Source organism: Dendroctonus ponderosae, unplaced genomic scaffold, assembly GCF_020466585.1.
Source record: "Dendroctonus ponderosae isolate FM_Combo_2020 unplaced genomic scaffold, Dpon_F_20191213v2 Dpon_F_20191213_3, whole genome shotgun sequence".
NCBI lineage: Eukaryota > Metazoa > Arthropoda > Insecta > Coleoptera > Curculionidae > Dendroctonus > Dendroctonus ponderosae.
The window spans coordinates 14,564,850-14,587,343 of NW_026018508.1; the positions used below are offsets into that span (position 1 = coordinate 14,564,850).

At 34.9% G+C, this 22,494-nt stretch overlaps 2 protein-coding genes across 4 annotated transcripts in view; one reads left to right on the top strand and one right to left on the bottom strand.

Moving 5' to 3' along the window:
• LOC125503784 (farnesol dehydrogenase-like) overlaps positions 1–4,652 on the bottom strand; it is a 6,114-nt gene extending 1,462 nt beyond the window's left edge. The window contains exons 1-5 of one of the 3 annotated variants that reach the window (XM_048664665.1): positions 4,468–4,649; positions 3,627–3,864; positions 3,265–3,488; positions 3,070–3,198; positions 2,799–2,991 (exon numbers count right to left, since the gene is read on the bottom strand). In XM_048664665.1, the coding sequence (XP_048520622.1) occupies positions 2,953–2,991; positions 3,070–3,198; positions 3,265–3,488; positions 3,627–3,864; positions 4,468–4,575 (738 nt within the window). In that variant the 5' untranslated portion in view covers positions 4,576–4,649 and the 3' untranslated portion in view covers positions 2,799–2,952. Of the gene's footprint in view, positions 1–458; positions 588–652; positions 877–960; positions 1,199–1,596; positions 2,992–3,069; positions 3,199–3,264; positions 3,489–3,626; positions 3,865–4,467 lie in introns of those variants that run through there. The other 2 variants (XM_048664667.1, XM_048664666.1) reach the window with 2 other exon arrangements.
• The window catches only part of LOC109537509 (putative dipeptidase UREG_03382), a 154,042-nt gene that overhangs the window by 72,104 nt on the left and 59,444 nt on the right, over positions 1–22,494 (top strand). The gene's annotated exons all lie outside the window — the stretch shown is intronic.

A 22,494-nucleotide genomic window follows, 5' to 3' on the forward strand; every position in this document is an offset into this window, starting at 1 on the left:
TTTATCAATCTGTAATAAAAGACGTGAGGAAATTCTGTCTTTTTTAAAGACAAAAATTTTTGAGGCGAAATACCAAAAAAGAAGTTTGTAAAAAAATGAATCCGCCTCAACAATATAGAACTTATCTACAACTTTTTTAGGTATTTTGTTCTTTGATAAACTCAAACTAGATTCGAAATATGTAGATATCCAGGAACTAATTTTGATTTTGATTTAAAACGAGATTACCAGATACAAAATACTATAAAAAATACGTTATCGAGCTCCTCTAAAAATTCTTTAAAATTTGCAAATGCCTGACAACGGAGCGTGTAACAACAATATTAACTTTCCACAAAATCTCATGAGTTGAAAAATGTTTTACTCTATTAATCATTACTATGATCACAAAAATAAGCATCTTACTTTGAGTAGTAGAACTAGAGAGAAACATATTATATTAAATACTGATAACTTACATTTACGTGGGGTGCTGTTGATAAAGCATAAACAACCGCATCAGCTACATCTTCGATGTCCAGTCCTGGAAAATTCTCGATGCCACTGGCAAATTCGAAATTTGTCTTAACATATCCAGGACTGACACTCTGCAAAACGGTAACAGTCCATGTAACATCGTTCTGTTTATAATATTTTTTTAATTGATACTCACAGTGATTTTAATTTGTAGTTTTTCTCTATTTATTTCCAATCGCAAAGTTTCGGCTAACGCAGTAACTGCATATTTGGAAGGTCCATACATGTCAAATCCCGGTAGATCCATAACGGCATGACCAACTACGCTATTGATATGAATTATGTGACCCAGAGTTTGGTTTGCAATCATGTTCTGGATTGCCTGTTTGGTTGCAATGCACAATCCCAATACGTTGGTTTCTACAACATTAATGGAGGCAAATCTGTTGAAAAATACGCGATATTTTCGAAAAAAACTGGTGTAAATTTAAGCAAAGATATTACTTAAAATAGTTTTCCACGACTTTGGGTCGCCGTTGATTAACGACCCTCTTTGGGAAAGCCCGGCATTGTTGATTAAAACACTGATTGGCCCTAGTTTGGAAATGATCTGTTCGAACGTTGAGACGATTTCATCTTCTTTAGTAATGTCGCATTCAAATGCAATCAATTTTCCCTTGGCACCTGCCAGCTTTTGGGCTAAAGCTTCAATTGCTTCAACTCTTCTTCCCAAACCAGCCACCTGGAGTTTATATTTTATTTGTTATCATTTTATAGACTTTATAGACTATTATGAATAGATAATTCATTAAAAAAAGTGTTTGAATTTTCGCTCCGGGAAGCTCTGAGGTGAACTGCATTTATCGCAATAAATATTTTCTTAATGGACTCTGCTTATGTGAAGCACATTTCCAGCTGATGCATTCGCATGTACTTTCAATGCGAAAAAGCACCGCCTAACATTGCATAAATTATGTACCACAATTGACTAGGTCTTAACGTGATAACATATTTGCTATTAACAATAAATATGATTGTTTAAAGATCAAGGAGTCAAGCAACAAAGCGAGAACATTAATGATTCAATTATTTAACACACAAATTAACTTCAAAAAAATGAATACTTTTTGTTAGACTTACAATTAATCCATTAGACACTAACGCTTCTGCAATACCAGCACCAATTCCAGAAGATGCTCCTGTAACAACCGCCACTTTCCCGACAAATCTTTCAATCGAAAGTACCATTTTTGAGAACCAAAACGCGGTCAACGAGTACTCGGTCAAGGCAAAAGTCAGGAGCAAATAAGTGCTTCAAGTTTTCAGAAAAGCATTTAACTATGCATGATGTCTGTGTAGGGGAAGTCTGGGTATGTTGCAAACTTTTCACAGTTAAGGAAATATGAGCTTTATTTTACATTATATTGTAAAATGTAAGCTTTGCTCCCCCACAGCTTACGCGCACTCGTAGCTGGTGCTGTTCCAATTAACATTGTCTTTACACAAATTAACAATTCCTGTCTCCCCTACCATTAAATAACATCGACTGATCCTTGTAGAGTATACTAACCTTTTGATTCATTAATTGATGTGTGTGCTACAAAGTATCTTATTTGCAATTTAAATTACTGCAGTTGCAATAAAAGAGTCTACTTAGTAACAATTACATTGATTTGCATTTGCCTGCGGCGTAGCTTTGAGTTAGTTTAGGTTGACATTCCATTGGTAATCGGACTGAAATTTTAGTTTTCATTTTGATATTTATATTTAGTTCTGTGTGGCGTTTTCTTCTAAGTTTTAAGTAGATGATTTTTGGCTGATCGCCGGTCAGTCCCTAAAACTGATTTAATTCCAAAATGAAGTTTCCATTTCAAACCAATTTTGTACTCACTTCATTTACAAAATCCACCCTTTAATAATTGCTATGAGATTTTGTAGTTTTTCATTCAAAGAAACTGGGGCTTACAATAAACCTGTCTGGACAGTCAATGCTTGTTTTTTAGTTTTCTCTCTAAAAGTGGCTCATCAGAGCTCCCAATTATTTGATTTTAGAACTAGAGTTTTCCATTACATTAAGTCACTCTTGGTTAAATTATTGTCACAGTTAGAAATGATGCATTATGTCTTAACTTTTCGGTATGGTTTATTTTGGCACTTCTATCTTCATCTGTCTTGTTAGTTCGATGTTAGTTCTTTGTGCAGCGTCCAAAGATAATTATGAGCTGACCAAAACCGGTTTAAACGATTTAATTAAATACTGTAATTCTTCAGTTTACTACTATTCTTAGAGAATTAATTTAGACTGCACCTCTGACTTTTTCCAATGAAAAAATAAAGCAAAGGAAATTTAAAAACAGCATGTATTACCAAAAGTAAAAGTGATAACAAGCAAAAAGTGAGGAACAACAACAGCATGTGAAATATGGCGAATCAACCAAACCCCAAAGTATTTTCAAATGCAAAATGTTGCTTCTCAATTTGATTCATCGAATTTATCTAAAGGCTTCCTGTGGCTCGTACTGACAATTCTGACACCTAAAAAATAGGGGAAAATTTGAGTTATTCGCATCCGAGTGCGTGTATTCTGTTCTATTTGAATTAAATGTAACTCACATTTACATGCGGTGGTGTGGACAAGGCGTAAATAACAGCATCAGCTACATCTTCTGATTCTAGTCCAAGCATATTATCCACGTTAATGGGAAATTCGAAATTTGTCTTAACATATCCAGGACTGACACTCTGCAAAACGGTAACAGTCCATGTAACATCGTTCTGTTTATAATATATTTTTTAATTGATACTCACGGTGATTTTAATTTGTAGTTTTTCTCTATTTATTTCCAATCGCAAAGTTTCGGCTAACGCGGTAACTGCATATTTGGAAGGTCCATACATGTCAAATCCCGGTATATTCATAACGGTATGACCAACTACGCTATTGATATGAATTATGTGACCCAACGTTTGGTTCGCAATCATGTTCTGGATTGCCTGTTTGGTTGCAATGCACAGGCCCAAAACATTCGTTTCTACAACATTTATTAGGGTTGAAAATTTATTGTTCTGTTGAAAATATGTTAAGTCTCATGGGTATTGGTCGTTTGATAACTGCATTTGTAACTGTCTGTTTCTCATTAAAAACACTTTCATATGCTAATACTTAATACCTAAAACAGTTTTCCATGACTTTGGGTCGCCATTGATTAGGGATCCGGTTCGAGACAGACCGGCATTGTTGATTAAAACACTGATTGGTCCCAATTTCGAGATAATCTGCTGAAGAGTTGACACGATTTCATCTTCTTTAGTCATGTCGCATTTAAATGCTATCAATTTTCCCTTGGAACCAGCCAGCTTTTGGGCAAGAGATTCTATAGCTTCAACTCTTCGTCCCAAACCAGCCACCTGGATTTTATATTTTAGTTGTTATCATTTTATAGACTTTATAGACTATTGTGAATAGATAATTCATGAAAAATTGACTAATCAGAAAGTGATCGAAGTGAATTTAAGTTCAGAATTCAAATGAGGGTAGTCGAAGTTTGAAAGCTTGACTTTCAAGGCACAGAGTTTGCAAGTGGCTGTAAAGTAAGCGGTAGAAATATGGAAGCCACTAGGTTTTAATAAATGAGCCGATTATGCAGTTATAAGTTTTTGAATTTTCGCCCGGGGAAGCTCTGAGATGAACTGCATGAACAACTTTATCGCAATAAATATGTTCTTAATGCACTCTGCTTATGTGAAGCACATTTCCAGTTGATAATCAAAACCGGGCAACACTGACAAAAGTCAACATGTTTGGCTATTTTTCCTTTACTTTCTATGTAAAAAAGCACCGCCTAACCTTGCATACATTATATACCAAAATTGACTAGGTATTAACGTGCTGACACATTTGCTATTCACAATAAATATGATTGATTAAAGATCAAGGACTTGTTTAACACATAAATTAACTTCGGTTTTAACGAGTACCAAGAAACTGGAAATATATTTTGCTGGACTTACAATTAATCCATTAGACACTAACGCTTCTACAATACCAGCACCAATTCCAGAAGATGCTCCTGTAACAACCGCCACTTTCCCGACAAATCTTTCAATCGAAAGTACCATTTTTGCGAACCAAAACGCGGTCAACGAGTTCTCGGTCGTGGTAAAACTCAGGAGCAAATAAGTGCTTTAAGTTTTTAGAAAAGCATTTAAATATGCATAATATCAGTGTAGGGGAAGTCTGGGTAGGTTGAAAATGTTTCACAGTTAAAGAAATATGAGCTTTATTTTACATTTTATTGTAAACTGTAGGCTTTGCTCCCACACAGCTTACGCGCACTCATATCTAGTGCTGTCCCAATTAACATTGTCTTTACACAAATTAACAATTCGTGTCTCCCCTACAATTAAATTACATCGACATGATGTTGATCCTTGCAGAGTATATTAACCTTTTGATCTATTAATTTATGTGTGTAATACAAAGTATCTTATTTGTAATTTAAATTACTGCAGTTACAATAAAAGAGTCTACTTAGTAACAATTACATTGATTGATTTGTATTTGCCTGGGGCGTAGGTTTGAGTTAGTTTGTGTTGACATCCCATTGATAATCGGACTGAAATTTTAGTTTTCATTTTTATATTTGTATTTAGTTCTGTGTGGCGTTTTTTTCTATGTTTCAAGTAGATGATTTTTGGCTGATCGCTGGTCAGTCCCTAAAACTGAGCTGATTTAATTCCAAAATGAAGTTTCCATTTCAAACCAATTTTGTATTCACTTCATTTACAAAATCCTCCCTTTAATAATTGCTATGGGATTTTGTAGTTTTTCGTTCAAAGAAACTGGGGCTTACAATAAACCTGCCTAGACAGTCAATGCTTGTTATTTAGTTTTCTCTCTAAAAGTGGTTCATCAGAGCTTCCAATTATTTGATTTTCAGTGCGAGTTTAAATTCACTTTAGTGCTTCGCTCCTTCTAGAGTTTTCCATTACATTAAATCACTCTTGATTAAATTACTATCACAGTTAGAAATGATGCATTATTTCTTAACTTTTTTGTATGGTTGATTTTGGCACTTCTATCTTCATCTGTCTTGTTAGTTCGATGTTAGTTCTTTGTGCAGCGTCCAAAGATAATTATGAGCTGAATAAAACTGGTTTAAACGATTTAATTAAATACTGTAATTCTTCAGTTTACTACTATTCTTAGAGAATGAATTTAGACTGCACCTCTGACTTTTTCTAATGAAAAAATAAAGCAAAAAAAAATTTTAAAACAGCATGTATTTCCAAAAGTAAAAGTGATAACAAGCAAAAAGTGAGGAACAACAACAGCATGTGGAATATGGCGAATCAACCAAACCCCAAAGTATTTTCAAATGCAAAATGTTGCTTTTCAATTCAAGTCATCCAATTTATCTAAAGACTTCTTGTGGCTCGGACTGACAATTCTGACACCTAAAAAATAGAGGACAACTTGAGGACCGGTTCGGTCCAAGGCAAAATTTAAAATTTCAGTTCCGTTACGGTTCCGGTTTAGAAAATAATTTCCAATTTGGTTCCGTTCCGGTTCCGGTTCCAAAATCTTTATATAACAACGAACGAGGACAAAGATACCCTAATTAGGAATCTCACTATCTTTTTCTTTGCTTGTTGTATTATACAAGATAAAAGATGCGCAAACTATCCACTGCTTCATACGGTACTTTGGCTGGTTGTATGCTAAGGGGTAGGAGTGTAGCAAGACTAGCAACCCCACACAAGGATTGAAATTCATCCACCGGTAACATCAAATGGAACAACATTGCAATAAAGACTCCCATACAAAACTTAGTTTAATCGTATTTTTGAAAAGTAATTTGTCAATGAATTTTCTGACTTTAGCGCTTTTCTCTTCTTTCCGTTTTTACTCAGGTCCATAACTTCGTCAATTCCTCTTCTTTCACTCTTATTTTCGTTTAAACATTGTTCTTCCTGGTTCATGTCTTCACCATCTTTTGAGGAGTTGCTTTTGTCCAACATTTCAATTTCAAATGTTTCTTTGTTGGTGATCGAAAAACTAAAATAACTCAACTTAAAAAAGAATTTAAAAAATAGTGTATAGACGTACGGTGTTTGATCTTTTCGATTGAAAAGTCGGTTCGCCCTCACAAATAATTGTTCCTCTAAATTTTTTTCTTTAATATTTGACCTCGAAGGCGGCAACAAAAATTTGAGTCCTAAGAATAACCTCTCAACACTAACTTGAGTTACCTGTACGCTTAATAATACTTGAGCAAGCATGTATAACTCGGGATTAAGTTCTTTCTTTCTTTTCCAGAAATCAAAAATCGTTTCATTTTTCCGTAAGCGTATGTGGCTGTGTTCCACTTTATAGGAATTTAAAATATTTTCAATTTTGTTAAGGGCTACAAATGAACCTTGTGAAGAAAATTCGTGCTGATTAATTCCTTTTAAAAATTTTTGCTGTGAGTCTTTATGTCTCAAAAAGAGTTCCATTTCATCGCTTGATGAATTAGATGTTCAGTTTCCATATCGTGTTGGTCAGAGTCATATTTAAAATTAGAAGAATTGCACTCTTTGAAGAATATCAGTCTAGTCCATAACGACTTTAAATGTGCTTTGGCTCTTTCTACTTGATTGTAGTCTAAAACTACCTTATACCGAGGGTCCAAAAATTACCCAGCAAGGATTATTTTCAATTTTCTTGTAAAATGTACAGTAATTTCTTTCAAGCGTTACAAGCAGAAGCGAAAAAACACCGAAAAAACCGAAATACAGTATTTCGGTTCCGATTCAGCACCTAAGTGTGCTAATATCAAATATGGATTCCGTTACGGTTCCGGTTCAAAAAAAACGGTTCCGTTCCGGTTTTGGGTCCATATCGGTTCCGGTCCGGATCCCTAGTTGAAGTATATTTCTTGCCAAAAACAATAACCGCATTAAACTTAGAGGGGCGTTCCACGAAACTTCCGCCTCCTAGCTCCTAATCAGATTAATCCACTGCCTAACCGACTAACCACATGACTTACAAGCCAGGAAAACAATTCTCGTTTTTTTTCCGAAAATGCGGACTTTTCCCGACCCGAAAAACATTCGTTACAGCCGAACGCACCGTCCACCCATGTCGTATTATAAACACACTGGGGCACGAAATGAAACCGCAAAAATAAAACGTCGTGGTCATTCATCAATGTCAAATGTCTGAACGAGAAAAAGAACATCGAGTCGGGGGGGTTTTCAAAAGCCAGAGACTCTGAACGGCCAAAAAAATTCTTCGGACTGAGACCCGAGCTGACGGAGAAAATATTTTCCGGGCCATTCTAGATGGGATTTATATCTGGAAACGAATTTAAAGTATCCACAGGTTTAATTATTTTCGATCCGCCACTCAGATGAAGAATGACCATGTAATTAAAGTAATTTAAATTTCATCTTATTTGCAAAACGCACAAGGCAAAAGCGGAGGAATAAAAAGTCCCACTGGACCCATTTCATATGACTGCTATATTTAACTGCTTTTCCGCTTCCACTTCGCAGACAGATATTGGGGATATGGAGATTTAGGGGATTTCGAAAGCTCAATACTTTTTAATCGGCTTAATGCGGTTGTATGTCTTTACTGTCTCGGTTTATTTTTCGCAATATTTCCTCACTCACACTCGGAATTGTTCCAACAGATGCATTTACACGTCGCGCGTACCAACTTCTCTATTATACGTTAATTTAATTCCAAATCAAAATTAATTCCTGGGTTTCAGTCATTTATTGTCTCTATTTATCAATTAAAATACGTTTCAGTGTATATTTCCACCATCATCAGTTTTTCTAAAATAACGGATAGTTAAAAAAATTTCATTAATTTAAAAAACAACCACAGTTCGTCAACAGCCTCATCATATCACACATTAAAATACATCACAATTGCAATACTTTAAAACATTCTAAAATTAATTAGCCCTAACAGGTGATTAGTCAGGACAATCAAATTTGGGAAGAGACTAGAATTCTTTGTTCAGATACTTAAATGTTTTTACTTACATGTGTAGCGTTGTTGCTGCTTTAAGCCTTGGCATACATTTGGAGTATTAATTTTGTCCATTTTGGACACAAAGCGAATAAAATACTGTTTATATTGATTTCTTTTACTTTCAGCTATTTTTCTTTGCATTCTGAGGATATTATTTTTGGTTTGCAAAATTCTTCAATATACCGGGTGTTAGTTAATATTCTATGTCTATTTCATTTAATTAATGAGCTAAGATAAATATACTGAGCTAAGATTGTCGGTATCCGATCTGAAATTCATAGCATTGTTATGTTTTTTAATCTGTATCATTTCACGGACATTTCTCTTATTATAATTACTCTCGTTAACCAAGAATTAATTTTGATTTTGAATTGAAACACAGTCAGGAAAGTATATACAATGAACGTTAATTTAATTACAACGATTAATATGGCAAAGCAGCGAAAGCCAATTTTAGCAGACCTGCTAGTAGTCATCCTTCTTAGCCCGTCTAACGTATAAACGAAAAATTGATGCTGATAAACAATTCGAACGAAGATTGATTGACATTAAACTGTTTATCTTCTTTTTTCACATGTATTTACCGACGTTTTCCCCATGAATTATTAAGAAAACTGAAAATAGAGCCTGGGAAACTGGACGAAATTCTAAAAGTCTAGTAAATTGGAGACGATGATAATTTATTGTTAAAGTTCTAGATCCAGTTTGAAGCATTCGAAATAACCGATTTTAATAATGTTTTTTTGTTCATTTCATCCGTGATAAAAAGTTTGACCCTTTATTTCCCATTAGGAAAAATCCAACGACGTTTTTTATCAATTGGTAGTTATTCCAAAGACCAGTAGTAGAAGCCAAAATGTAGTTAATGGGTTCGAAACTGTGTCTTTTGGGGAACATTTGCCATTTTATAATCCTAGTTTCTCATATGAATAACATAGTTATTCATTGCTCTGTGCATTTAAGATTCGATTTAACCTGTAGACGTCTAAACTGGCGCAAAAGCATCCAAATGAGTTAATTTCGCGTAAAATTGGCTGATAATATCGAAATCAATAAACTAAACAAAACCGAGGCGAATTTCCAAAATTAAAGATGCAATAAAATGCGCTGAATGCCTGGAAAACTCTAAACGATCCACCGTTTTATTAGCCTTTAAACGACTCGGTGGTTTTCATTTGATACTCAAATAAAAATCCAATTTAGTGCATTTCTTTCTGCTTATCTCGATGAATGGGGGGATACAACGGCAAATATTAAATTCGGTTTTATTGGGGTTCGCAAATAGACAACCCCATGTTTGCGTTTGGGCGTTAATTTGGCGACTTTTGTTTGTTCCTGAGGAATCGGTGCCAGCTACAGCTTGCAAATGTTGCGGTATTTACACGGAAAATTTGTATTATTAATTAGCAAATCGTTAAACTGAAGATTCGGGCCTTTCAGTGAAAAATTCCCAAGGCAACAACGATCAAATCGGTTTATTACAGCGGAAGCAAATGAAATGTATACCCAATATCCTCGACTTTTCGGCCAACTAATCTCTAAAAATCCTCCCACTTTACAGTTAAGTTTCAAGACTAACCTATTTTCTTTAGTGTGAAACTTCCTACATTGTTTTTTTTAATTTTTCGTTACCCAATTTTGGACAGACGTTAGTTGGTTTAATACAGCTTTCAAAACCCCCATATTTACTGAATATCCAATGAAGATCATCCAGTCCTTATTTAAAAATTCGCAAAATTGAAGTTAAACTCGGGGCGGTGGACCGTTAAGCTCCAACTAAAGTCCCGAATTGAATACGGATGTACAAGTAGTGTATTTAACTTTAAGTTGAGTGTATTTTCCTTCGTCAAAACAAGGTAATAAATTCGGGTTTGTGTTGCCGATCCAACATGAAAATAAGGACATTTTTCTTTCCCAAAACGGTTATATCTTTGTTTTTCTCTCGGGTTAGTAGATGTGCCGGGTAATCCTCTTTAGTGTTCGACAGTTTCGATAGTTTTGTGTTTCGCATGTTGGTTTTTATACGCTAATGTTCTGGCTGCGATTGTGCCAGAGAAGCGCTCAATTTACTTGCGGTTAACCGGGTTGGGGTTGTACCGATGGGGTTTTGTTCGTTAATGCAAACTAAATACCAATGAACAAAGCATCACAATAAATATTCGTTATAATTCTTCCCACTGTGTTGATTGAAATTTATCGTTTAATTCGTACCTTGAAATGGCGCTCGTTTACGGATAGTTATGATTATGTTTATTATCCGCAATAATTCAATTATTCGGTTTTAGTGCGATGCGAATTTAATGTCGCTTTTATTAGAAATTGAAATTTGGGGTAAAATTTCTGTTACATTTGCCCGCCCAAATACCATGGTATTTTAAACCATCACAATAGGGTGTTTTCACTTTTTTTTAATGTTGATATATAGAAAGTAATTATGGCAAACATTACACTGATATATTTTTTTTGGAAAAAAAGTCTCCATAATAATTTTAAAGCGAATTTAAATTCAAATCAGATATTTTCCGCCAAACACGCCGAATTCGTATCGTCGGTTGCCTATCCCGATTGTGACGTAGCAGGTCATATCAACAAAGTGTCTCGTGTTTATTTTGTTGTTTACGCAGCTTTGTTTTATTATATAAGTTATTGTGATTATCATTATTTTATTGATTATTATTATCTTGCATAATGGAAAATAGTGACATGTATGGATCACAAAATAAGTGGTGTTTTGTGCCAGAATGCAAGAATAGCTCAATAAGTGCTCCAAAGAAACTCCTTTTTAACCGTTCCCCATGATTATGCACGTAAAGATGTATGGTTCAAAGCAGCTAGAAGTGATGTTCCTAAATCAAAATCAATGTTTTTTTGTTGCGAGGATCATTTTAATGAAAGTGCGAAGAAAAAGCTAATGATGAGGCAGACATAATATGCCTTCGATCGTACTCTGTGTTCTGGGAAAATTCTACCTTGTACAGTGCGCAAAGAACCCTCGTGTTTCAATTCCACATATCCGATATCACCGTATTGTTCTTGTGATGCCCAAAATACAAATTTAAGAGTTCATTTTACTTTTAAAGCAGCCATGTGTATAGGTTAGGTTAAGTTAAATAAGTGAGATTCTATATATTATTTACCTAATTTAAACCAATACACACAGATTAGTATATTAAGTAGAGAGTAACTAATAATAAATGTACGGATTTTTACTTACGCTGCTGCTTTGACACCCTAAAATTCGGCTGAATTAAAGCGTTCGTCGCTTTTTAAAAATTCGGTACCCATAAAAATATGTACACATGGTAAATTGTTTGTTGACGCTTTAAGGACTCCTTCTAAAGCCATTTTTTAGTTTAACACAAAACATAAATTATTTAAATCCTCAAAATAATTAATGAAACACAACCACACAACTAAACACTATGCACATAACGTAAACAATTCGCCATTTATATGAGCAGAGACGTCACAACACAATAGGATTGCGTTTTAGAGATTCATGAATGATTTGAATTTTAGCTGAATTTGTTTATTAAATATTTAACAAAATAGCAATAGATAGATAGTATAAACTTATTTAATCTTTCATATACAATATATATTACCATAGATTAGTGTTCAGTTTATAGGAATTTTGGATACAATGAAAACTCCCTATTCTAGTGCAAATGTGCCGGATTTATCCTTTCTTTTAAGGCTTATATTACTTAAATTGCAGGATTTGAGGGTAAAGATTTTTTTTATTTCGTGACCCTTTCAGTATTTAGTTATTTAAAACTTGGCAATTTTTAATGCAAAATTTGACACTCACACACTACAAGAGCACTCTATGAATCTGAAATAGAAAACACTCTATGAATCTGAAAAAGCGGCTTTGAAGGGCATACGATTTCCTCAACTAAACCGGTATATCCCAGTTTGGTCCACTTGGCATCGAACGCTCTTCTTCAACTGCCATCTTCAAGTTTCCACGCTCAAATTGCTCTCGGATTTACGAGTAAAACCTTCACACTGTTGCAGCATATATCATTTGAAATTGAGGCCTCTCCCCTAACGTGCCATTCTCCTGGATTACCGCTGTACATCGAGCCAGATTACTTCCTGAAGACATGTTCCAATAACGTGGCCTTCCGGGATTCCATTTCCGGAAACCTCGAAGGTGGTCAATGTTTCTGCATGATTTTGTGTTTAAGCCCTTAATAAACTTGAGCCTGATAGCCTTATAATGGAATAAGGCAACCGTAAAGTCCGATGTACTGGAGTTGTATAGCTCGTGCTGATAATATTCGGTGGAAAGGAGATTCCAGTCGTCGGGAAGGTTTGAGATCTTCTTATTATAAATCTGGCTAAGTTATAGCAGTTTTATTAAAAATAAATGCCTCTAAGCTTATTTTTTTCTGATCTGGACTCAAACGGGGTCTGACCAACATATTTGCACCAAAAAACTGTCGATTTCTCGTGCAAATCTAGTGCCGCCAAACGGCAAATCAAGCATTTTAATCGCTTTTCTAAATTCCGAGCGTAAAATCGGTGGAAACTGTTTCATTCTGTTCACTGCCATTCTGGGCCTTTAAATGCCATAGGCTGGCGATTATTTTTCACATGAGTTCCCGGCTAACTCTGCTGAAAAATTATTTTACACGTCGGGCCCTCTAGCAAGGTCTAAAGCTGCGTTAAGCCGTTGCAATAATGGATTATTACGTAGTTACGGTATTATCGTTCGAACCTATGCGAGGGTTAACGTACAAAACTGATTTTTTCGTCAGTGAAAAAATGAACGGAACAGTATATTTTGCAACGTTTTAAGTGGATCGATGGACTTAAAAAGTCGATTTGTTCAACAACGAAAAACAAAACATAAAAGTGGATTCTGCAATGGATGGAGGGGTGGGACTTAAAAAACAGTGCATCTGCAACAAAAATACAATCAATTTCCCAAGTTTATGAAAACTACAGTTTTTTAAGTTTTTTTTATCAAGAACTATCGATGGAATACTTAAAAGTTGGATCATAAATGATTGTACGATTCAGTCCAGAGCTTTGGTCCGCTGGAGTAGAAATGAATTAGATGAAAAGCATCCAATAATAAAAAATACAAATTTTTGAATTGCAGGATGGAGATTGAATTSMTTGAGGAACAGGACGTTCGTTTGGGGGCCAAATCTGGTTTTTTATAAACGAAATATTTGAAAGTTTGAAACATCGGAAGCCTCCGAACTTTTAGAATCTTTAGTACGTAGCCTTATGTAATTGTGAATAAATTACGCGAAGAAACTGTTTAGTGCCGTTGATTTCCATCAACGGATTTTGTATTTATATGTTTATTTATCAAATAATTAATTTTCGCTATAAAGCATCAATTTTCAATTGTACATACTCTCCTGACTTTGTTCCAAATCAAAATCAATTCCGGGGTTTCAGTCATTTATTGTCTTTATTTATCAATTAAATTTTAATTGATAAATTTTAATTGATAAACAGGAATTGATTTTGATCAATTTTAAACGCATGCATGTGAAAAATGTAGGCGCGAATACGTAAAAAACTCGCCTTTTTGAGTAAAGTTTTGGTTTTACTGCTTTAGTCATTTCATTTCAAGTAAAGACTCAGTCAGTTTCTCAAATAGAAAATCATATAATCAGGAACTTCAGAGAAATTAGCTTGTTTGAAAATAAACTCGTTCGTATGTGCTTTAACCCATGACCCAGGGGTTTAACTAATGAGTAATGATTGTGGTTTCTTTGTTAACTTGCTGACTTCAAAAGGCCTCTCAATGTGAGGCAGGTTTTATAACAAACATAATTCTTCCTTATTTAGGTTTGTGCTTGAGCACGTAAAAGCCCATTAACGACCTTTGCAAAGATTGCAAAATATTGCGCCCAAAAAAAAATGTTTAGCTAGACTGAAAGGGAATAATTGCCACCCTAGTTGGAGTGGTAACGTTTTTTTATAAATAAATGAAGGTTTCTGTGAAAGGAAAAGTTTATATTCTAATTGTATATAGAGATTTTTTAGTTTTATTATTCGATTTTCTCAGTTTTTGTTAGATTTAAGTTTGCAATAGATAACTCTTTGTTTTGTCAACTGTGCTATAGTGTTAGTATTATAATGTTTGGTTTCTATTTGAAGTAAGCGACTTCAGTAAGCTATGGATTTGCTATAAGTATTGTGGAGAAATTCACGGCTTTAAAACTTGATCTCTACTGTTTTGTCGAAAAATGTCCAGTTTTTCGGATCTGAAGCTTCCAGCGTGTTTTACAATGAACTCGTTGGATTCATCGCCTTATTTTGCTGAAAATGGTGCGGAATTCGTGGCGTTTAGAGAGATAACATTTTTTYAWAAATTTSACTTCTACCCCTAATGAAAATGTAGGCCAAAATCTAAGTTCCACATGTAGGTTTCTTGAGTTAATTGAATTATTTTCGACCTTAGAACTGTGTGTTTGCGGCTATAATATCGAAGATATCGTCGGTTATTTACTYCGACCGCTTAAAAACCTCTAAAAACCAGCTTCTAACGTATTATTCTATGTATTCGTTGCAATTCTACCGTTCTTTAATGAAAAATGATGGGGTCATAAGATAAGATTTTGACAAAATTAATATTTTTTCAGAAAATCGATCTCTACCCCTTATAAAATTGTAAACCGAAAGTCAAAATTTCACATGCCTGCTTATTGACCTTAATGTATTGTTTACGACCTAAAAAGTTTCCCAATTTGCATAAATAAAGCGCTTGGTCCTATAATAAGCAAGATATGACATATTTCCTCATTTGAAGATTGGATTGTAACCGCTTCAAATGAACTGGAAATATTAATTATTCCTTTCTTCTGGTAATAAAAATACATTTATCAAAAGAGATCGACTTTCGAGGCCATTCCTTGAAACTATAACTTGAAAAAAACTTCGTTTCCTTGAAAATGATGTTTTAAATTGGATTCTTCAGGCAATCGATCGAGAAATCGAAATTGACTGAAATTAATCTCCATTGAAATGTTCAAAAACTTTATATAAAACTGGTAAAAATGCGAAATAAAACCAGACACATGATTTGGCAAAATGTTGATAAAATCAAATAACTGAAATATTTAGCAAGGGAACCAAAAACGAATTGAACTCACTTCAACACGCAAAAAACATCAAATAGCTAAGAGAGTTCTTGCAGTTCGTTCCTTTTGATGGTTGCTTCACGCCTCGCATAGAACGTGTAATGTATTCGCTCACTCTATTACATAATAAACCGAACATGAGGAGTGAAATGTCTCGCTTTCGGTATTTTATTGAGCCACTTCTGCTGTTGAAAATACCGAGCCGGATTTTTCTCTTTGCAGTTATTAAGCCAGCTTCTTTGACATTTCCCGGTGAAAAATCAAGAACTCTTCGTTTCGCCTCTCTGAACGGTTCATTACTCTACCAGCCCGTTACATAAAACATTTACTCAAACCATCCTAATTCCGACTTGTAACAGTGAAATATTACTTTGCCAGTAAACATGTCTCTATTTAAAAGTGGAGCGCTTTGTACCTCCAAATACTGGGATTGAAATTCTTTTTCATTACATACGCAAAATATCTGGCTAATTCATTGAATTAGCGTCAGGCACTCCAACTAATTGCTTAATATGTTTCGTAAATATGACGACCCATTCAATTGGGTTCGCTGAACTTTACTCCACATGCATGTATATGTAAGCTAATTTAATTCATTGCCGAATGTAAAATTTTTACTATGTTGTATTCCGCTGCAATAGTTAAGTTGGAACAGTCGAAGAGCCCTCTAAATGGAAATGTCGGATTATTGTGCACTAAACCTATGCATAAACCAACTTGAGCCTAATTGAAACTCTTGGTTTACGGCTGCAAGTGATGCTTCTTGTCTGGGTTTATGTAATTTTCGTCAATAATATTCAGTGGCAGATTTTGCATGAATATTTTATACTTCATTTTAAGACGCCATTGTGCATGGATGCAGACAATGCAAATTTTATTCTGATTTTGCTAATTGCCAGAACAATGAGAAGTGTGGCTGTTCAATAGTCCCTTGAAACAGTATTTCGATATCCACAGAATTTTGGTTTCGCTCACTTTTATGCAGGGTGGTGCTCAACTAATATGACAAAATTCACTGTTTAGGCAAAAATATTGCGTTACATCCGAATTGCGACTTCTCAACTGTTCATGAAATCTCCTGGTATGAGCAGTTGCTAAAGCAAAGAGAAGAGAAAAACTGGAGACGTCCTAAAAAAACCTCCAGTGAAAACGTTGAGACCAAAACGATGGAAAATGCCGCGGCTCGTTTTGAAATAAAAATCATACTAAAAATTATACATTTTATGCGGCACATTTGAAAGCCATAAACATTCACGAATTTAACTGGCAGGCCCTGAAACAATCACCTACAATAAATTGACAAATTTCACGATGAAACATTTTTCAGCTAATTGCCGGCGATTAATTTTTGAGTCGCCTATTAAAAAGAAACGTTAAAAGCCCCCTATAAAATCACTGAGTTTTGCATTATTTATAAGTACTGGAGCGCAGTTAATTTTTAAATTTAAATGTTGTTCAAAATATAACTGGTTGATAATATACGCATTGCATTAAACATGGATAAAGCACCTGATGCCCCTAATTGGACGACATTCAATTCGAAATTTCCGCATCCGAATTAATTTTATGTTCAGCTTATTATGCAACACTTAGTTGATTATCGGGAATTTAGGCCCTGTTTGTTACAATCTTGCGTGGCGTGTCACGCCACATGCAATCAGCTGAGTATTTCAAGTTATGAAAAATTTAATTTGAAATAATAACGGCATAAGGAAGTAAAACTACTTTAGGAAATGAACTTGCGATGTTTGGGGAACGGAAATATAAAAGAAAGTTAATAGTTGGCCAAGCTGGTGGTTTACTCCTCTTTATGAAGTTCTTTGTCTCTGTTTTCGTCAAGTTAAGGAAATTTGTTCAAGCATATTTTGCGATTGGCCTAATTGGACTCAACGCTTTACATTTTGGTAATTAATGTAAAACTCAATTTTTTTATATTTTTTTAACACCCAGGGAATTTGGCCATTTTGGCGGATTACATCAAGGTTGGCCTTATACAGTGTGTATCAACCAAATTGAAAAAAATTAAATCGGAAATTAATGGCAGCGTTAGAAAGAGTTTATCACTCTGTTATTCATAATAACATATATATATATATCGACGCTTGTTCATTTATTATGGAATTTATTCCGAATATTTTGACCATTCGATATACCTCATCATCATGACCGGAGATTAGGTGGAGCAGAAACGATTTTCGAGCTATTGGCTAAATTATTTAACTATTTAAATGAAAAGGAAAATTAATTTTATGAGTTTTCTGGTCAAGCTTTTACATTTTTTTTCACGCCTACAATGGACTAAAAGCGACAATTTTAATCAATTAGGACCAGGTTCATATGTGACTATTTCAATGAAATTTCCATCTCGTTTACTCAGTCTGTTTTATTTTCTGTCTGGCATCCAAAGCTGATTAGGTCAAATAAAGTTCTTACTAATTCATCAATTAACTCGAACCTCCCGCTGAATAATCACGTTATCCTGTGCTGATATTCAATCTGGTATAATACTTTTCGTGAAAGCGAATCCAGACATTGTTAGTCGAATTCTCTACATAACGAGCTGAGCGATTCAAGCGCTGATCCGGGAAGTTCAAACTACTTTTTCATTGATTTTTCACTGTGTGCTCCGGAAAATACGTTTTCATTATTATCGCTGAAAATTCACATCTAATACTCGAAATTGCATTCAAGCTGAACTTCCCTTGGCAACTTCAAAATTTACTAACACAGGCATGCTTAAGAAACAGTTACTTCGACTGCATTTAATCTCTGCTAGGGGATAGTTCTGAATGACCAATTTTGCAAAACTTGATTGCAAGCAAAACCGCAAAATACTTTCCATTTTGTGCAAAACTTTAGCTTCATAATACAATCTGGAACGAAAAAAAACGCGAATTTCCCGACCAGACATCGAAATAAATTACAAAACTAATTTAAAGTCTTTTTGCGTACCGTCAAAACTAAATTATCTTTGAATATTCACACTTTCACATTTTCCAGCTCTCTGTTTTCCAATCGACAAAGTTACTTGGGAATATTTTCAAGACACCTGGGATATTAAATCAGGAATTGGGAAGGAAAACGGTGGGATTTTGCTGGAGGGGGCGGCAAGGAGCGCTGCGGCTTAATTTGCATTTTAAATTGCGAATTTTAGTTTCATATGAAGGATATTGATCGATAGAGGAATTAAGGAACCGCAGCGGATATAAGAAAATTGGGCTTTCGCACAATGTCATCTGCTTCAAGACTCACAATTTCAATTTCACACTCTGGATTCAACTTTGTGCACAAAACTTCCTCCAAACGCTTCTATTCCTGTTATTGCGAACATGGGATTGTTTTCCGCCAGTTTTTTTCATTTTTCAAGATTGGTGTAAGATTTTTGAATGAAGAGAAAAAACTTACAAAATTTGCACTGGTTTTTAGATTTAGACGGCTGTTAAATCCTCTATCTGCGTCCTCAGGAGCAATTTAATCCCTGCAGACAAACCCGTCTTGGCAGGCGGGTTTCACCTATTCGTTCCTTCAGCTTTTCTATCGCTTGATTCTTCAGCCCTACAAGAGCACAAATTAATTGTTTGAATTTCGATGTTTTCCAGTTTCCATACCAATAAAGTTGGGAATTTGTGCATTGCAATTTTAACTAATCTTATATTGTTTTTTTTTTTAAGTTTTCTTGTCTTTCGTTACAGTTGATTTAATGCGTTTATCTTCGAGCTGTTTTGTGATCTGTTTACTGGAATGTCTGGAATTTGCTTGGTTAATCTTGGAGCCTTACATTTTAAATATCAGCCTTAAAAGCACTATTGATGCATGTGTTTGCATTGGCAAATTTTCCGTTTATTTACTCTCTTTTTACTCGTTTGCTTCTTTGTCGTCCTTCATTTTGACTATATAAGTAACGGTTTTTAAGGTTGAGCTTCTAGTATTCCTAGAATGTATTGCATTTGAAATTTTTTTCGTTTTATTTTTCCCAATCACCTTTGGATTCCTTTGGATCGCTCATTCAAACTTTGCCAACCTTTTTGGCTTGAATATCCACAAAATTCGAGCTCTGTTAGTTATGTCTTACCAACCCAAATTAGCCTTTGGAACCTATGAACCTCAGAAAACTCTGCATTTATATCAGATCTGTGCTGTGAATACAATCGAAGGAATAATTTATCTGAAGGGTTTAGATCTGATGCGTGAACATCTACAACTATTCTATGGGTATATTGCTTTAATTTAGGTATCGTTATTCGTCTATCTATTTACGGTGACTAGCATGGATTCGAGGGGAGAATGTGTTTATCGGTTTCCGGCCAACTCAAGCGGGAACATTGCGTGAGAAGTTGTGCAGATCGTATGCCGAATAATTCGCATCATGCCACAGTCAGAAATTCATCAATCTAATGCCCACTGGTTTATGCTTTAACTTTCTACCAAATTATCGGGTGTTTTGCGAAGCGATCCCTCATTTTGGGGATTTCATTGAAACCTGCCACGCTGATTTTTGCATGAGAAATGTTTTGGATATAACGATGGATCTAATTTTTGAATTTTAAATGGAAATTTACAAACTCAAGTTGTTGCGACTCTCAAATAACTTTGCCATCTATTGAGAAACAAATGATTGATTGGGAAATTTTCGAAACTTTAATCAATGGGTCATTGAAGAATTGATTTCAAACAAATGCTTACAAATTGAGATACAACGCAAATCACGTCTTTAACAGATAGAGCCATTTCTGGTGGAATTGTTTAATGATTTCCAGAAAAGACGGACTATCCTCAATGGCGCTCGATTAACATAATTGCGCTTTTTGTTAGCATTCAACAAAGCTTTCAAGCTTTTCTTAACATGCTGACTGCAGTTGACATTTTGCCAAATGATCATACGTGCAGGGCATTCATTTTCCCCAGTAAACTGCCAAGTAGTGTATTTCTTTTCGAAATTTCTAGCGAACACGAACAACGATAAATTTGAATAATTGCCTTTTCACACCTTATTTACTACTGCATCTTTCGGGTGTTTTCCTTCATTTTCCTCGGCAGATAATGTTTTAGTTTTCCTTTAGATCTAAAGCTGTTTCGCATGTTCTTCCGCGTGAAATTGTTGAGTTCATGCGACACCATCCGCAATGGAAAGAAATCCTTAATCGATAGTTGCCATGCAAGTTAAGCATCGAACGATAATTTTTATTTTCCACTAAAAAGTAGCCGCAAATCCGGAATTGTCGGATTGGACGTATTGTTTGGTTTTATAGGAGGATCACTATCGTAAAATTTGTTCGTAGTGCCTATTTAGCCGGATTATCCGTCGATACTTGCTAACGGTTTAGCCATGGCTTGTTTTACTTTCCTCTGGGGTTTACGAGAACTTTTCCGGATAGTTTTATTTTCGGACATTGATTCGCATGAAATATGGTCTTAGTATTAATGGAAATTGGAAGCAAATAGGACGTAACCTGCTGCTCAGGATGCAAATGTTGAACACATTTATTCTCTAAAATAAATACACTGATGATTATTGAAGCTAGTGAAGAAATGATGAAAAAAGACAGATGGTGAGAGGAAATTACATTTGAAAAAGAGATGAAGAGGAAGTAGCGAGAAACTACCAAGAAATAAATACAAAATTAAATAATTTGGCGAATTACCGGGACAATTTAATACAGAAATAAGGTAGTCACTACAGTAAAACGTTTTTCGGTCGCTAATTTTTAATTATAAATATTAAATTTTTGCGCTTTGGGCTTAAATCTCCGTTAAGCCTTTTACTGGTTAAAATTACTTTCCTTGACAGTTTTGCATAAAACTACAACTAAAAGCTGGATGAAATGGAATTAAGAAAAAAAATGCATAAAATTCGTTGAAGAAAATAAAATGTGCAAATTTCCACCAGCAGAGAACAGAGTAAAAATCTGAAAGTAATAAATGAGCAACTTAGAAAGATAAGCACGGCCGCAAAGCCTCAGCTTTGCCAAGAACAGCGATAAACAAAAACAGTTTAACTATTAAGTACAGTGAAGAAAATGAACTAAGATCGATTTGCGACGGGTGGAAAATAAATGATCCCCATAACTAGGGAGAACCCAAACGTTGAAACAGTTCGGTTAAAGCATTTAACTTGGGCGGCCCCGATAATTGTTTGATAAGGGATCAGGCGTAAACCATACTGGCCAAGAATGATAAAGGTCAAGACGGAGAACAAGTTGAAGCTGTCAGCAAGATTTATCGTCCTTTGAAACAGTTTATTGATTGTTTTGCTGGGACTTTTGCCCAATCCAGACATTTAAGTTTAAAATGCTTAAACCGATATGGGTGCTTCTAATCCGAATGGATGGTTTCCATGCTAAAGAGATAGGGATGTAATAACACCGGATTTATTTGTCAGTGACAACAGAACAAAAGTGGAAAAGCCCGCACATTGATGATTATCTAAATCTCCCGTCATTTGTTCTCCTCTTGTAGTCTATACTGAAAACAATCTACCGGGAAATACATACAACTACACTATTATTGCGCCCATTGTGCCTACCGGGGCAACCAGATTAAAAATTTATCATTGTAAATCTTGGAGAATTTATGTTGGCTGTAGAAGTTGTGTCATTTCTCACCCGAGTATAAAGCTCTGAGAGATTGCGCGCTTTTAAATAAAATACATTTTATGTGCAAATTTGCCGAAACTTGCAGAAAGTTTCGCAAGTTATCGCCATTTATTAGGTCTGCTAATTCGGTTCTTTTGCTTCGAATATGATCTTCAATTTCAATATTTTTGGCTTATTTTATCGAGTCTTGGTAGCTGGAAGACGGTATCGAACCCACATACAGGCGCAGAATGCACTAATTTGCCAAATTTTCTGATATTTTCGATTGATAATTTTTTTTAAAAAGCGAAACTGACTTTAGTTT